Source organism: Eleutherodactylus coqui, chromosome 6, assembly GCF_035609145.1.
Source record: "Eleutherodactylus coqui strain aEleCoq1 chromosome 6, aEleCoq1.hap1, whole genome shotgun sequence".
NCBI classification, from domain to species: Eukaryota; Metazoa; Chordata; class Amphibia; order Anura; family Eleutherodactylidae; genus Eleutherodactylus; species Eleutherodactylus coqui.
Genome location: NC_089842.1, coordinates 155,186,751 through 155,203,345, shown reverse-complemented (window position 1 = coordinate 155,203,345; position 16,595 = coordinate 155,186,751). Strand labels below are relative to the sequence as shown.

Here is a 16,595-nt window from a genome sequence, read left to right as displayed (position 1 = left end):
ATCACCGTGTGAAATATTTAGTAGCTTCAACTACATGATGCATTAGGATGCAAACAGGAAATCTGTAATTGCCGGTATAATTACAAATTCATGATAATAAATAAATAAATATATAAAACAAATGTCTTAGAAGCAACTTTACAGACCGCAAGAGCCTAACCTGGTTTCAAGACTGCTAACATTTCAATCCCCATTTGGGGGACATAGTTAACCCCTACAACACATCCACTTTTTGGCATATTTGTATAAGCCAAATCCAGTTGGAGGTCAGTATAAGTCCAGCTTTGAGCAGTTATGTCAGACAGCTTGGTTGCTAGGGTTATACAGTGTAACTACCATTATCCGCATAGGGCTGTCATTGGTAAATCACATCTTCAACTCAAACCTACATTGCCACTGAATTGAAAGCAGCAAAGGGGCAAAGTGTCTTCGCAGGACTAGGTTTGCCATTTCATGCAGTCATCAGATCACTTTAAGTGGAGAACCTGATGTTCTAGAAGTTCTGCGAGAACACATCCAATATTCCCTTTATATATGGCAGTGAGATTCTATGAAAATATGAAGCGGCATTTATAGATGTTCACATATTTGGGCATGATGCCTGATAAGTGGTAGGGTCATTTCCAAAGTAGTATAGCAAAGACACATAGGGGAGTTACCACTAGCCTCTAGGTTCCTTTACCTCCCTCCCTGGTGGCTATTTGGCTATCCTATCAAGCCCATAATTGGAAGATTGGCCATGTATACATGTCACTGGATTGATTTTCTCTAACTCAAGTACAGAGAAGAATACATGACAGCCTTTCCTATATAGGGGTTTGTTTTTTAGAGGTGGGTTGGTAGCCCTCACCAATATTTTTTTTGCTCAGGAGCCTCCACCAACGTTAATCCAGCCTTGTTTTCTCTTCATATCTCCTAAGGAGTGCCAACAACTGTCAAGGCACCATAAAAGTTTAAAATTTCCATTGCTCCTGAAGCCATTTGTTTTCAGTTTTAACTATTTATGCACAAATGTCCAATTCCTTACATCATATCTGTTAGGTGTTGGTGTTCCTTCACTACCTTTGACCACCATGAAGGCTCACATGAAGGCTTTCTCCAAGTCAGTGTAGAGGCATGTTCTAAGGCTAGTACAACTACAGACCTAGTTATGAGTTGTCCAGGATTAGAGAAAGGATCCGTTATGTGCCACTCTTGTCAAGAAGCCATGTTTGGTATTGCACTTTCAAGTGAATTGAGCAGAACGGCAATACCAGATGCACCCATGAACATGGATGGCAGTGTTCTTTGGATAGAAAAAACAGGCCAGTTTCCTAGACCTAAACCACTTTAAGTGTGCTTGATGTACCAAAATATTACACAGTGGAAGCCTGCACCAAAATCCACATCTAACATGCAGAGTTTGCTGCTTATTTGTGGTAGAATTAAGTCATTTTCTAATCCACATCAAAATTCACGTTTGACATGTGGATTTTGCTACCAATTTTTCCGCACTGCTAAATATTGCAAAATATTCCATTACATGTGAAAGCACCCTAAAAATTACTGTTGCATAAGTTGAGTGATTAACATACACATACATGCATGCATTATAAGGTGACCATGCATTTCAGAGAAGTCTTGTAGTACTTGGGTTGTCTCCCCTCCGTTCCTCCCCGGTCTCCCCCGCCGAATCTTTGCTCCCGAGCAGGCAGGTACTCGCTAAGGGCAATTGCCCTTAGCAAGTATGCTTGCTCATCTCTAATTTCTACATAAAGATATTCCAGAATCATAATACAGATAATTATTATAACAGACACGTCAGAAGAGACAACAGTTCCTCTATAAACTTGGTGATCTTTTCCGATTGTAGACGCTTTCTTTCGATTTCTTCTTTGTGGCCCAGACCACTATGACGACTTCTCATAACTGAACGGTTTGCTGCTGAGATATCTTTGGCACTTCACTTCGTCAGACATTGTTAGTATATATTATAACATAAATTTAGACTCTAAACCAAGCCCATAAATTTAGACCCATAATCCTAGAATGGTAGAGTTGGAAGGGACCTCCAGGGTCATCTGGTCCATCCCCCTGCTCAGTGCAGGATCGCTAAATCATTCCAGACAGATATTTGTCCAGCCTTTGTTTAAACACTGCCATTGAAGGAAAACTCACCACCTCCCATGGTAACCTGTTCCACTCATTGATCACCCTCACTGTCAGATATTAGAAAAAAACTTTCTAATTTGTGTCTCCTCCCTTTCAGTTTCATCCCATTGCTTCTGGCCTTTCCTCATACAAATGAGAATAGGGCTGATCCCTTCTGCACTGTGACAGCCCTTCAGATATTTGTAGACAGCTATTAAGTCTCCTCTCAGCCTTCTTTTTTGCAAGCTAAACATTCCCAGACCCTTCAACTGTTACTCATAGGACATGATTTGCAGACCGCTTACCATCTTGGTAACTCTTCTCTGAACTTGATCCAGTTTGTCCATGTCTCTTTTAAAGTGGGGTGCCCAGAACGGGACACAGTGTTCCAGATGAGGTCTGACTAAGGAAGGGTAGAGGGGGATAATTACCTTACGTGATCTAGACTCTATGCTTCTTTTAATTCATCCCAGAATTGTGTTTGCCCTTTTGTCTGCTGCATCACATTATTGACTCATGTTCAGTATATGATCTATTAGTATTCCAAGTCTTTTTCACATGTGATGCTTAGAACAATTCCTCTCATTCTGTATGCGCTTTTTTCATTTTTCTTGCCCAGATATAGGACTTTGCATTTTTCGTCACCCACTGTTCAAACTTTTCTAGATCTTTTTGAATACTTTCTCTCCTTTCCCTAGTGTTAGCTATCCCTCCTAGCTTTGTGTCATCTACATATTTAATCAGTTTCCTCTCAATTACCCTTCTCCAGATCATTTATAAAAATGTTGAACACTGGGCCTAGGACAGAGCCTTGTGGTACCCCACTTGATACAATCTTCCACTTGTATGTGCAGCCATTTATGACCACTCTTTGAGTACAATCACTCAACAAGTTGTGAATCCACCTAACAGCTGCCTTGTCAATCCCATATTTGGTCATTTTTTTCAATAAGTATGGTATGAGATACTTAGTCAAATGCTTTACTAAAAAGTCCATATATACTATATCTACCACATTTCCCTGATCAACCCATTCGGTGATTCTGTCATAGAAGGAAATTAGATGCACCTGGCATGACTTGTTTGTTGCAAATCCATGCTGGCTCTGATTAATTACTCCATTTTTATCCAAGTACTTGCATACATGCTGTTTAATAATTTGTTTAAAGATCTTTCCCAGTATAGACGTCAGGCCCACAGGCATGTAGTTTCCTGGGTCCACCTTCTTCCCTTTTTTGAAGATAGGGACAACATTTGCCCTTTTCTAATCTTCTGGGACTTCTGTTCTCCAGGAATTTTCAAAGATTATGGCAAGTGGTTCAGCAATTACCTCCACTGCTTCCTTTAGTATCCTAGGATGTAATTCATCTAGACCTTGAGACTTGAATTCATTTAAGTTAGCCAAGTGTTCCCTCACTGTCTCTCTGCTTATAGATAGACTGCATTCTTTTATTTCTCCAATAGCACAGGGAAGATCAATTGATGTTCCATCTACTTTCTGAGAGAAAACAGATACAAAATAGGAATTTAAAAGTTCAGCCTTATCAACATCATTCTTAACCAAGTCGCCATTTTCATCTTGTAAGCATCCAATAACATCTTTGACTTTTCTTTTGTTTTTGACATACCCAACAAATCCTTTTATTAAAATTACTTTTGGCCTCTGTTACAAGCCTCAATTCATTATTAGCTTTAGCTTTTCTGACACTTGCCCTACAGTTTCTGTAGACTAAATGACTTGTAGCTTGGGACCACCTGAAGTTCACCGAGTACCTGGGTGGGCTAGTTTGATAAGTGCCGTGTTGTAATGATCCCTACACAGCGTGATGCTGTCAGCACTGATTGGACAGTGTTAGACTAAATAATGACATATTTCACAGGCAAAGAAAATACCTCCGAGTTGTCATTTTATTCCAGGACTAAAACAAGGTATAAATATAGTAGGCAACCACTTAGGGCACCACTTTACAACTGGGATTCAGGGGGCACAATTTTATTTTAAAAGAATTTGATGCATATTGCAATTTTACCATTGAGAAAACCACATGGCTTAACTGTAATGTGCGATGATCCCTGAACGTGTGTGGGACTTGTTACGGTAGAAGAAACGCCAGAGACATGATTTATTCAGACATTTCTAATACTAACAGAGGGACTACACAACCCGGAGCTCTAAGTAAACCCACTCCAGTATTGTTAACTCAGAGATTAAGGGTATTTGCTAAAACCAACTAGTAAGGAGAGCTCACTGCTCATTTTTAAGCATTATCACTAAAATTGAGGCATGGACCTAGCGGTCTAACTGAGAAGGCTGCAAGCTCCCTGCTCTTGTTAAAGACAAGAATCTCTAGTCTCTCAAACGTCTGTTACACCATTTACAGTAACTGGAGGGATGGGAGAAAAAAAAATAATGATACAATTCAAGGAAGAAGTTTGTTTTATTACAAAAAATTTAGATTTTTTTTTTTTCTTATTTTGCACCTTATTTGTGAAAACATTTATCACGGTGTGAAATATTTAGTAGCATCTATTACATGATGCATTAGGGCGCAACAGGAAATCTGTAATTGCCAGTATAATTACAAATTCATTTCCTCACTTCATGGCAGTAATAAATAAATACATAAAACACATGTAATAGAAGAGTCACAGACCACAAGAGCCTACAAGTCCAGCTCTGAACAGTTATGTCAGACAGTCTGGTTGCTAGGGCTACACTGCCTAACTACTATCATCCTCATGGCATTGTCAGGCAGCACTCATCTAGCAACCAGGCGGTCATTGACGATTCACGTCTTCAGCTCAAAACTGTGTTGCCACTGAACTGAAAGTAGCGAAGGGACAAAGTGTCATCAGATCAGTTTAGGTGAAAAACCTGACATGCTAGAAGTTCTGTGAGAACATATCCAATATTTCCTTTATATATGGCAGTGAGATTCTATGAAAATACGAGGAAGAGGCATTCATAGACATTGGGCATCATGCCCAAAAACTAGTGCAAACAAGTGCTGGGGGCATTTGCAGTGTATTATAGCATGAGGAACCACCACAAGTCACTGGATTAATTTTCTCCAGAACAGAGAATAAGTGACAACCTCTCCTATAGAGGGGGTCAGCTGGGGTTTGTGTTCTAGAGATGGTTGGTAGTTCTCAACGATTTTTTTTTTGCCCAGGAGCCTACACCAACCTTAATCCAGCCTTGTGTTTTCTAATAAGTGCCCACCACTATCAAATCACCATAAGGGTTTCTCCTTTCAGTGCTCCTGGAGCCAAATGTTCTTCATTGTAACTATTTATGCATAAATGTCCAATTCCTTACGTCATATATCTGTAAAGTGTTGGTGTTCCATTACTACCTTTGTACAGCATGAAGGCTCACCACATGGCTTCCTCCAAGGCACTGCGTGGAGGCATGTTCTAAGACCAGTGCAACATGCTTCAAAGTATCAAGGAGTTATATTAATTACACACTTTCTCATTTTGAGCAAACTGAGTGACTTACATAGCAGATATGTGCATTATAAAGGGATTGTGGGGCTCATGCATTCGACAAAGTTCCCGTAGTGCTTGGTGTTTGTTGCCTTCCTTTTGAGACTCATCTGTGGAAAATCACATTAAATAATGTTGCAAGTACTAAGAGCAGCCATGAAGTTCCACCTTCTTTTTACGATCTCCGCTGTGTTGTGAGCGCTCCACCCAGACCAGCAGGTGTCAAGTCTCTCACTATTTTACTCAGTCCGGAGATCTTCTCCTCCAGTAAGTAGTTCTTTTTCTCGGCCGTCTGATGTCGCTGCTCACTCATCTCCAGAGCCTTGAGCAGCTGAGAGTTTTCTACAAACAAATCTTTAATCTTGGCATCTGCTCTGGTGTTTCTGATGACCTGCAAGTCAAAGTGAAAATGTGTGTTAGAAGAGCCAGTGATGCCCGATACAGAGCTCCAAATCCTCTGCACAGAGTTAATAATATGCTCGCTGTCCGAAACCACCACTAGAGGGAGTTTACTCCATACGGCAAACATAGAGCTCAATACACAGAAGGCAGTAAGCGTCCCCTAGTGGTCACTGCAGGCAGGTAGGCAGAATTTTTATAATTTAGTATTAGGTCTATGCAGGGAATTTAAAGCTCCGTATATTTAAAAAAACTCTGAATAATGTAAAAGTTTAATCATAGAATTATCGTCTGCAATGTGTGTCAATTAGAGCTTGCTAATTAAAGAGGTTTTACCACTAATGACATTTATTCCCTGTCCACATGATACGGGCTAAATGTCTGATCGCTTGGGATCCAATTACTGAGACCCCTAGTGGTCTTGACATCAGTGCAACCAAAGTTCCCCATGTTAATGGAGCAGTAGTGGCATTAGTGTAATTAATAGTAAAACCCGTCATTTACTAAAGCGTGGCCTGGCACGAATAATCTTTTACATAGCGCCAACATATTCCGCAGCGCTTACAAAACAGGGAGAAACAAAACGACAGTTACCTGTAGTAATCAATTGATGGAAACAATAGGGGTGAGGGTCCTGCTCCCACGAGCTTATATACTACAGATAATGGGGTGATAAAGAAGGTAAAAGGGCTGGAGCTGTGCACGGTATGGCGAGGTGGAGAGTGAGGGACGCTATACACAGACAATGGTCAACTTGAGTGGCTCAATCAGTATGACTGCAGGGGGGTGGTTGATTATGGCTAGCAGGCATTACAGTCAGTAGAATAGGGAGCATGTTATCAGGCGGAGTACAGAGGGGTTTGATTTAGGGGATATGGTATGTCTCCCTGAATAGGTGCGTTTTTAGAGCAGGATGGCATGGACAATTTGGGTAGTGCATTCCAGAGGACTGGTGCTGCTCTGGTGAAGTCTTGGAGGCGGGAATGAGAGGTTCAAATTAAAGAGACGCTTAATCTGATTTAGTTAGCAGAGCAGAGGGCGTGGGCTGGGTCGTGGATTGAGATGAGGGAGGCAATATAGGGCAGCGTGGTGCTATGGAGAGCTTTGTGGATGAGAGTAGCGAGTTTGAATTGGACTCTGTATTTGATGGGCAGCCAGTGCAGTGACTGGCACAGGGCATAAGCATCCAAGTAATGGCTGGACAGGAATAGGAGCCTGGCTGCCGCATTCAGGATGGATTGGAGAGGGTAGAGTCTGGCACGGAGGAGGCCGATCAGCAGCAAGTTGCAATAATCAAGCCAAGAGTTGATGAGGGCAACAGCAAACGTTTTTAGAATGTCCATGGTGAGAAAAGGGCAGATTTTTGCGATCTTCAGGTGCAGGTGACACGTTCGGGCAAGGGATTGAATGTAGGGGGTAAAGCTGATATCAAAGTCGACCATAACCCCAAGACAGCGGGTGTGCTGTCTGAGAGTTATGGTGGTGCCACACACAGAGATGGAGATGTCAGGATGAGGTTGGTTAGTAGAGGGTGGAAACAGGAGTAGGTTAGTTTTTGAGAGGTTCAGTTTTAGGTAGAGAGAAGACAGTGTTAGAGACAGCAGACAGTCGGTGGCATTCTGAAGGAACGGTGCTGTGATATCACGGGAAGAGGTGTATAATTGGGTATCGTCAGCATAGAGATGGTATTGAAAGCCAAATCTCTTAATGATTTGTCCAATAGGGGCTGTGTAGATGGAATAGAGGAGAGGACCAAGCCCTGGGGGACCCCAACCGGGGAAGAGGAGAGGATGTAGAGCCAGCAACTGAGTGGTCCGATAGGCAGGAGGAGAACTAGGAAAGAGCAGTGTCCTTTAGGCTGATGGAGCGAAGCATATTGCGGAGGAGTTTGTAGTGAACAGTGTCAAATGCTGCGGAGAGATCAAGGAGAATCAGTAGGGAGTAGTCACCCCTTGATTTGGCTGTCAGGAGGTTGTTTGACACTTTTGTAAAAGAGCGGTTTATGCCGAGAGTAGAGGGCAGAAACCGGACTGTAGGAGGTCCAGATGAGCATTTTCTGAGAGATCGCTTATAAGGCGAGGAGTAGACTAGGCATTTTAAAAATTTGGAGAAGGAGAATTGAGATGGGTCAGTAGTTGGCAGCATCGATCGAGTCAAGAGTTGGTTTCTTTAGTAGCGGGGATTTGATGACATGTTTAAATGAGGAGGGAAAAATGCCAAAGGTCAGAGAGAGGTTGAATATAGTGGTTAGGTGGGAGATGACAATCAGGAAAAGGGACCTGAGGAGGTGTGAAGGAAGAGCGTCACTAGCGCAGGTGGTGGGGCGAGCCTTGGAAAGCAAACTGGAGACGACTACTTCTGTTGTTGGTCTGAGTACATAGAGTGAGCAAGAGCTAGATGCAGTACTGAAGAGACTAGGGTCAGGGCTAATCTGCGATTGGGAGGTTATTTCGTTTTTGAAGAAAGCAGCCAGCTCTTCAGCACTGAGATCCGTCACCAGGGTTGGCAATTTGGAGCTGAGAAGGGAGTGAAAAGTCATTTAGGGTTGTGAGATAATGAGGAGACAAGAGAACTACAGTAGACTTGTTTAGCATGTTGGAGGGCAAGGTTGTATGTTCGGAGCATGAATTTAAACTGGAGAAAGTCTGCAGACTTTTGAGACTTTCTTCACAGCCATTCAGCACACCTAGAGCACCACCAGATGAAGCGCATTTGAGGTGTGAGCCAGGGTTGCTGCAGTCTGTGTCGGATGGCTTAAGTCACAGGCAGTGTCGCTTCATCCAGGGCCTGTTTGAGATCTGTGTTGTAATGTGCGGCAGCAGGCTGGGGCGAGGGAGAGGTCGGGGACACAGAAGATTGAAGAGTCTCAGCAAAGTTTTGGGTGTGAACGGCCTGAAGGTTCCTGTGCGTACAGTAGGTGGAGAGTCTGAGGAGATGCTAGAGAGCTTGACAGAGAAAGAGAGGAGATTATGGTCTGAGAGCGGGAGAGGGGAGTTAGTAAAGTGAGGCCCAGAGACTGAAGAAGACCAGATCAAGAGTATTGCCATCTCTGTGAGTGGGAGAGGCTGTGAGTTGTGAGAGACCAAGGGAGGAGGTGAGCAAAAGAAGCTGAGAGGCGGATGGGGTCATTAGTTGGGATGTTCGTCGCCTAGAATGAGGGTTGGGATTTCCCAGGATAAGAAGTGAGGGAGCCAGGCAGCAAAGTGATCCAGAAACACTGGAGGGATGGTAGATCACTGCTACTCTCATGGACAGAGGACAGAAAAGTCATAGTACCTTGAACAATGGGAAAGTGAGTGAGGGTACTGGGGAAATGACCTGGAAGGTGCATTGTGGAGAGAGAAGAGCACTTACTCCTCCACCACGCCTGTCTTCCGGTCTTGGGGTATGGGAAAACTGCAGGCCATTGCAAGACAGTGCAGCAGGGGAGTCAGTATCAGACTGCTGTATCCATGTTTCTGTGAGAGCTAATAGCTTAAGAGATTTAGCAATGAAGAAGTCATGGATGTTGGGGTGTTTGTTGCATGCTGACTGGAAATTCCAGAGAGCCCATTGAAAGGAGACCCGGAAGGGCAAGCATGGACTAGTGCCTAGGCTGGGATGGTGTCTCAGTGAGGCAGGTGGGGGTATAAGTTAGGAGCACTATTGGGTGGACCAGGATTGGATGAAACATCCCCCGCTGCTAGAAGCAGCAGCATAGTGAGGGTGAGCAGAGATTTGTGAGGGCGGCTGTTATGTATCTCAGTGGCAGCAGGGGGATTGAGGTGTTTTAAGAAAGTGAAGAGTACACTACAATGTACTGCTTTAAGTATCATACCCCAACATACGTAGTTTTGATAAAAATTTAAATTCATTTGCTCAAGCTGAAAAATTGAGATTGCAGGTTGCCTTGTGGTTGAATACACTGGGTCCTGCCTTTTTGTGTGATAAATGTGCTGCCAAGCTAGCTGGGTATAGTAATAGCCTTGATATCCTGGGAATCTAAGGCCTCATGTCCACTAGGAAATTCGGGCCTGCGCGGATTCTCCAGGCAGAATCCCGCAGCAGGACCTTCCTTTCCCGGGGACACGAGGCCTGAAAATAGAATTTTCTTACCTGTCCGGACGCTGCGAGTTCCTGTCAGTCGCGGCCGGATCTTCTTTCTCTGTGCCCAGCGGATGCACTTTTTTTTTTTTCCCCTCTCTGAACTCCTGCTCCCCCGCGCCGGAGAGCAGAAATTCAGCTGCGGGTGTACCGTGGGACCGGACGGCTTCCATAGAAGCCTGCGGGAGACCCGCAGAAAATGGAGCATGCTGCGTTTTCTCTCACGTGCGTGAGAAAACGCAAACCCATTAAAATGCCATCCACGGGTGTAAATTACAATTTAGTTGCCCACGGATGGCTAATGGATCCCTATGGGCAAAATCGAATGCGGATTCCGCAGCAGAAATCCGCAATTCGATTTTGCCAGTGGACATGAGGCCTAACAGCAGTGTTTTTAGAACAGTTTGCTTGGCTGCGTTTTGCCCTCTGCCATGAGTGCTTGTTTCAGGATTCCCCTTGATACTGAGGAGGGAGTTTCAGTCTTCCACTCAGTTCATGGGGAACTTAGAGGAGTTTTTCACCTGCATTTGAGTGAAATCCCTGATTTTTTCACCTTTTTCTTATATGTGCCCCAGATTGTGATCACAGATTTCAAGTAGTTTCCTACTGAGGAGGGAGTTTGAGTCTTCCACTCATGTCACTGGGAAATAGTGCAAATCTGTACTCTCATACGGGTGATTTACCTAATGGGTCATTCCGTGTCAGTTCAACCAACGCTCCCGATCGACCATCTCAGATTTCAATGAAACTTTGCACAAAGATAGACCCTGACCCTAAACTAAGATAGCCAGAATATTAGGCTTCAAAGTGCTTTGGTTCACGAGCTACAGGTCTTAATCTAGGGGGTTGTCATGTGATTACAGCGCGCAACCTGAAAAAAGGGGCGATTTCAATCCATTGCCAAGCCAGTTCTAATGACTCTAGAGCACTGAAACTTCACACACTAGGAGAACTTTTGGTGCTGAATCCAGCTAAGCTACTCAGACTGCCACTCTTATCATCATTCTGCCACCATTGCATGTCAAAGTAGCTGAAAAATTCTATCGCGCAAAATAAAACTCATATTTTAAGCAGTAATAACTCATAATCAATGCAATCCAACTCAGCTATGAATTTATCAATGTGTACTCCATAGAAATGTTTCTCATTATTCCCATTATGGACCCAAAAGGATGCATAGCTCTTAAGATGCAATGAGTCAAAAATGGCAAACAACACTTTTTTGCTAATTTTTCCCTTTTTCAAAGGCGAAAATCGGAATGTACTCCATTTTTATTTTTTTTCATTTTTGTTCTATTTGGAAGAGAATTTTTTGCTCTACAAGATTCGATGTTTTTCATTTTGTTCCCAGACCTTCTAGATGGGAAAATATCAATGCCTGTGAAGGTCCTATGCACTCACGGAGGTCAAATAATAAAATAAGTGTAAGTTTTGCATGGATGTATAATTAGTTTAGAAATCATGAGAAGGTAAATTATTTTTGGAATGAGACAACTTTTTGTGCTCAAGAAACTTATGTGATCAAAAATTGCATGGTGAGTTCAGGTGAGTCACAAGCTTTGGCCTAAGATGGTCAGAATATCATTGAGTGTTGCATAATGATTGTGGTATATTACAGTGATCACTGGGCTTATTTAGCACTCTATCCATATTGGATACTAAGATTATCTAAGGCTAGCATTTGTGTAATAAATAACTAGTTATGTGATCAAAAATTGCATGGCAAGTTCAGAACTAGTTATTTATTACACAAATGCTAGCCTTAGATAATCTTAGTATCCAATATGGATAGAGTGCTAAATAAGCCCAGTGATCACTGTAATATACCACAATCATTATGCAACACTCAATGATATTCTGACCATCTTAGGCCGAAGCTTGTGGCTCACCTGAACTCACCATGCAATTTTTGATCACATAAGTTTCTTGAGCACAAAAAGTTGTCTCATTCCAAAAATAATTTACCTTCTCATGATTTCTAAACTAATTATACATCCATGCAAAACTTACACTTATTTTATTATTTGACCTCCGTGAGTGCATAGGACCTTCACAGGCATTGATATTTTCCCATCTAGAAGGTCTGGGAACAAAATGAAAAACATCGAATCTTGTAGAGCAAAAAATTCTCTTCCAAATAGAACAAAAATGAAAAAAAAATAAAAATGGAGTACATTCCGATTTTCGCCTTTGAAAAAGGGAAAAATTAGCAAAAAAGTGTTGTTTGCCATTTTTGACTCATTGTATCTTAAGAGCTATGCATCCTTTTGGGTCCATAATGGGAATAATGAGAAACATTTCTATGGAGTACACATTGATAAATTCATAGCTGAGTTGGATTGCATTGATTATGAGTTATTACTGCTTAAAATATGAGTTTTATTTTGCGCGATAGAATTTTTCAGCTACTTTGACATGCAATGGTGGCAGAATGATGATAAGAGTGGCAGTCTGAGTAGCTTAGCTGGATTCAGCACCAAAAGTTCTCCTAGTGTGTGAAGTTTCATTGCTCTAGAGTCATTGGAACTGGCTTGGCAATGGATTGAAATCGCCCCTTTTTTCAGGTTGCGCGCTGTAATCACATGACAACCCCCTAGATAAAGACCTGTAGCTCGTGAACCAAAGCACTTTAAAGCCTAATATTCTGGCTATCTTAGTTTAGGGTCAGGGTCTATCTTTGTGCAAAGTTTCATTGAAATCTGAGATGGTCGACCGGGAGCGTTGGTTGAACTGACACGGAATGACCCTAATGTGTTTATTTCTCACGTAGCCTGCAATCTGGATTTTTAACCTTTAGCAAGTGAATTTAAAAATGTATATCTAATAAACGTCATATTTTAGGGAGCTTAATATAAGGGCTAATGCCTTGGCATTTGTTTTTACTTGAAGTCATTTATGACCCTTGCCAAGATTCTAAGCCACTTTTTTCTAATCAGTCATAGTAGAAGTCATACTCCACAATTAGACAATCGGAGAGCCAGTTATGTCACCCAGGTCAGAAAGAATGGGTTTCTCCTCTCCAAACTTTTTTTTTAGGTCATCCTTGCCCCATTCCCCATCCCTTAGTTTGTCAACGCCGCAGTTCCTATTTAGGGTGCATTCCCACCTAACAGAATTCGCTTGTGGCTCAGACTTCCCTGAGCCGCCGCCAACAGAAGTACAATCTTGCCAATAAGGTCCTCAAGATCATGTGGATATTGGCAGATGTTGATGGGCTGAATCTCAGCCGCAAGTGGTTTCTTTTAGGCAGGAATGCACCCTTGGATAGCCCCATGCACTTTGTGATACCCTGTGCATGGCTTCGCTCTATGAGCTTGACGCCTCTTCTCTAAGGATCTCCAAGCAGCCACATTGACTACCTCTAATATATGTACCCCTGCCTGTACACTGAATGAAAAGCCTTACTTGTTCTTTCAACTGATTCACTTTTTCCTGCAGAAGCATTTTCACAATTCTAAGTTTCTGCTCCACTTCCAGCATTCGGACCTCCATTTTTCTCAGCAGCTCTTCCGGTTCACTCTAAGAAAAATACATCACTATAAGGGTCAAAACAAAGGAGGCCTCTGTACTTGCTCTAAATTGCCCTATCAGTCTAATGGAGTGGCTTGGCCGCATGCTTTTCCGTTGCAGCCAGTGCTCCCATTTAAAAGGGGGGGGGGGGGGGGAAATTTGACATGCTGCGGTCGTGTGGATGAGATTTTTGACAAATCTCGTCCACATGGCTGGCTAATCCCGGGATTAGCGGCCACAGGCAGATTTTCCGCAGCAAATCTGTCCTGTGTGAACCCAGCCTAAGGGCTCCTGTCCACGGGCGATATGTCACCGCATTACCCGCGGCGATAGTCTTCACTATGGAAAGCGCAGCCCAACGTCCACAAGCGGAGAATCATAGCGATTCTCCACTCGCAGGATTCAAAACACTATGATTCTCAGATAGGCTTACCGCAGAGACCTGTCATTTTTCCCCCCTGCTCGCCCGTGGCGAAATATCGCTAGCGATATTCTGTCACGGCCGTGGACAAGGGGCCTTAGTCTTCCACTGGAATATGATCAGTGAGCACTCTGATCTTTCATTTATCGTAGACACAGATGATCACTTTTACGTAAGAATCAGATTTGCTGACAGTATGGGAAAATATTTCTGTAGATCAGAGTATTCATTTGAGGTTCTTGTGAGGAGCCACCCCTTCAATGTGGGCATGTACAGCTTTGATCCACCCTACCTGCTTAGTATTCTGGAAATGACATTCAATAGGCATTAACAACTTTCAGTACGTCCACTCCAAGTTCTTTAGTTGGAAAGTACATCCTGCCACAAGGCTAGAACTACTATAATATTTCCCTATGTATATATGAAAGCATTTAACACGGTGTGAAATATTTAGTAGCGTCTATTACATGATGCATTAGAACGGATCAGGAAATCTGTAATTGCCAGTATAATTACAAATGCATTTCCTCACTTGATGGCAGTAATAATAAATACATAAAGCACATGTAATAGAATCGTTGCAGACCTCAAGAGACTAACCTGGTAACCAGACTACCAACATGTCAATCCATTTTTGGGCATGTTAAATCCGAAAATCCTTTGCTTTAGAAAGTTCTCAATCTATAGAAATCTCATTAATAAGGCAAACTGGGCTGCAGAATAGCTCAGAGTGACTCCTAACTTTTCCTTTCTTTAGGGCCAACACAGTACAAGTCCAGCTCTGAACAGTTATGTCAGACAGTCTGGTTGCTAGGGTTACACTGCTTAACTGCTACCAGCACTTACCTAGCAACCAGGCTTGTCATTGGTAATTCATGTCTTCAGCTCAAAACTGCATCACCATTAGGAGCAACACAAAGGAGGCCTCTGTACTTGTCCTAAACTGCTCGGTCTGTTTTAAGACTCATTTACACACAACGATTATCGCTCAAAATGTATTCAAACGATTTCAAATGAGCAATAATGGTTGCGTGTAAACACTACCATCATGCACTTTTCGTCTGAACGAGGATTTTAAGGTGAATTTAAAATCCATTCTTCAGCCATCGAGAGATAAAGTATCTCTCAACAGACCGCATGCTGTGTTCTCAGTGGGAGTCAGGAGATTACATTGTATTCTGCTGGCAGCCCGAACGAGAACAATGCAGCTGTGTGCAGAGCCCAGACCACATACTGGCCTCTGCAAACAGCTCCTGGAGGCCCTTTTACATGCAAATGAAGATGATTAAGTGTTAATGAACATTTGTGTCCATTAACACTTTATGCAAAATGATCGCTAAAAAGTTCAATCTATCAATTGTTTGAAAGATTATCTTTGCATGTGAATGGGCCTTAAGTCTTTCATGGAAATATGATAAGCAAGCTTTCGTGCAGATCATCTGTGTCCACAATAAATAAAGGATCACTTACACGTAGTAATCAGATTCACTAACAGTATGGAAAAACATTTTTGTAGATCCGAGTATTCTTTCAGTGAAGTTCTTCTGAGGAGCCACATCTTCCAAAACGTGAATTTGTACAGTTTTGATCCACCCAACCTACTTAGTATTCTGGAAATGCCATTCAGCAGGCATTAGCAACTTACAGTGTATCTACCCCAAGTTCTTTAGTTTGGAAAGGACATTGAGTAGACCTTAGCATGTTATAATAAATCTACTTTGATGTCTTGACACTGCATGGAGCAGGGCTGCAGTTGTGGCCCTCAACTGCGATAACCTCTTATACCAATACTAGGAACACTGCCCAGATTAACATGGATGCCCGTTCTTCTGATTTTGATGTACCAAGGCTGTTCAGCGAGTGTGTGGCGGTATTATCGCATCACATTGTGGTAATATTGCGGACATGGCATTTGTGCTTCCAGTGCAGTTTCAGTATATGAAAGGGGCAACTGTTGCCTAAAAACGTCTTTCTGCTGTCATTAGGGGCTGCTGACATTCGGATTTAACTATCCATCAAGCGTATACGTTTCAATACAATAAAAATCCATTAATATACATTGCTTGACATACCTATTGACTATAAGTGGTGCAACATAGTTCAAAAGTGCAAACTTTTGACTATGATTGAACTTCCTTATGTTCGTGTACCTTTTTTTCTGGTTAGAAAAGTGTAGCATACCACACTTTTCTGTCCTACAGAAAAGCTGTGGAAATGGACAATTATCTTTCTGAAGCAGATATGAGACATTTTAAGAAACTCCTCCATAAGTGATAGAGAGCAAATACAGTAAATGTTCTTGATTAATAAGGGGAGTGGATTACATGAACAAACCGCCACGTTAACACCTCCCTTGTAAACACACAAATGACAGTAAATTCAGTATTCCTGGCCCCACTTCAAACGGTCATAGCTCTGCTTCTATTGGCGCTAAGGGGAAGCTTCTGGTTTTATTTTAAAGTCTAGAATCATATTCGGTAGCGCTAATGGAACCGGAGTTATAGTGGTTTGAAATAGAAAGAGCTCTGTTCTTCCTAAAGTGTAATGCCCTTTTCTAAAGAAC

The 16,595-nt window shown here is 42.4% G+C and overlaps 1 protein-coding gene across 1 annotated transcript in view; it reads right to left on the bottom strand.

Moving 5' to 3' along the window:
- Window positions 1-4,549: 4,549 nt before the first annotated feature.
- Window positions 4,550-16,595, bottom strand: part of NIN (ninein) — a 99,119-nt gene continuing 87,073 nt past the window's right edge. Inside the window, exons 29-30 of the mRNA XM_066608033.1 lie at window positions 13,507-13,620; window positions 4,550-6,010 (exon numbers count right to left, since the gene is read on the bottom strand). Coding sequence (XP_066464130.1) covers window positions 5,795-6,010; window positions 13,507-13,620 — 330 coding nt within the window. The 3' untranslated portion in view covers window positions 4,550-5,794. The remainder of the gene's footprint in view (window positions 6,011-13,506; window positions 13,621-16,595) is intronic.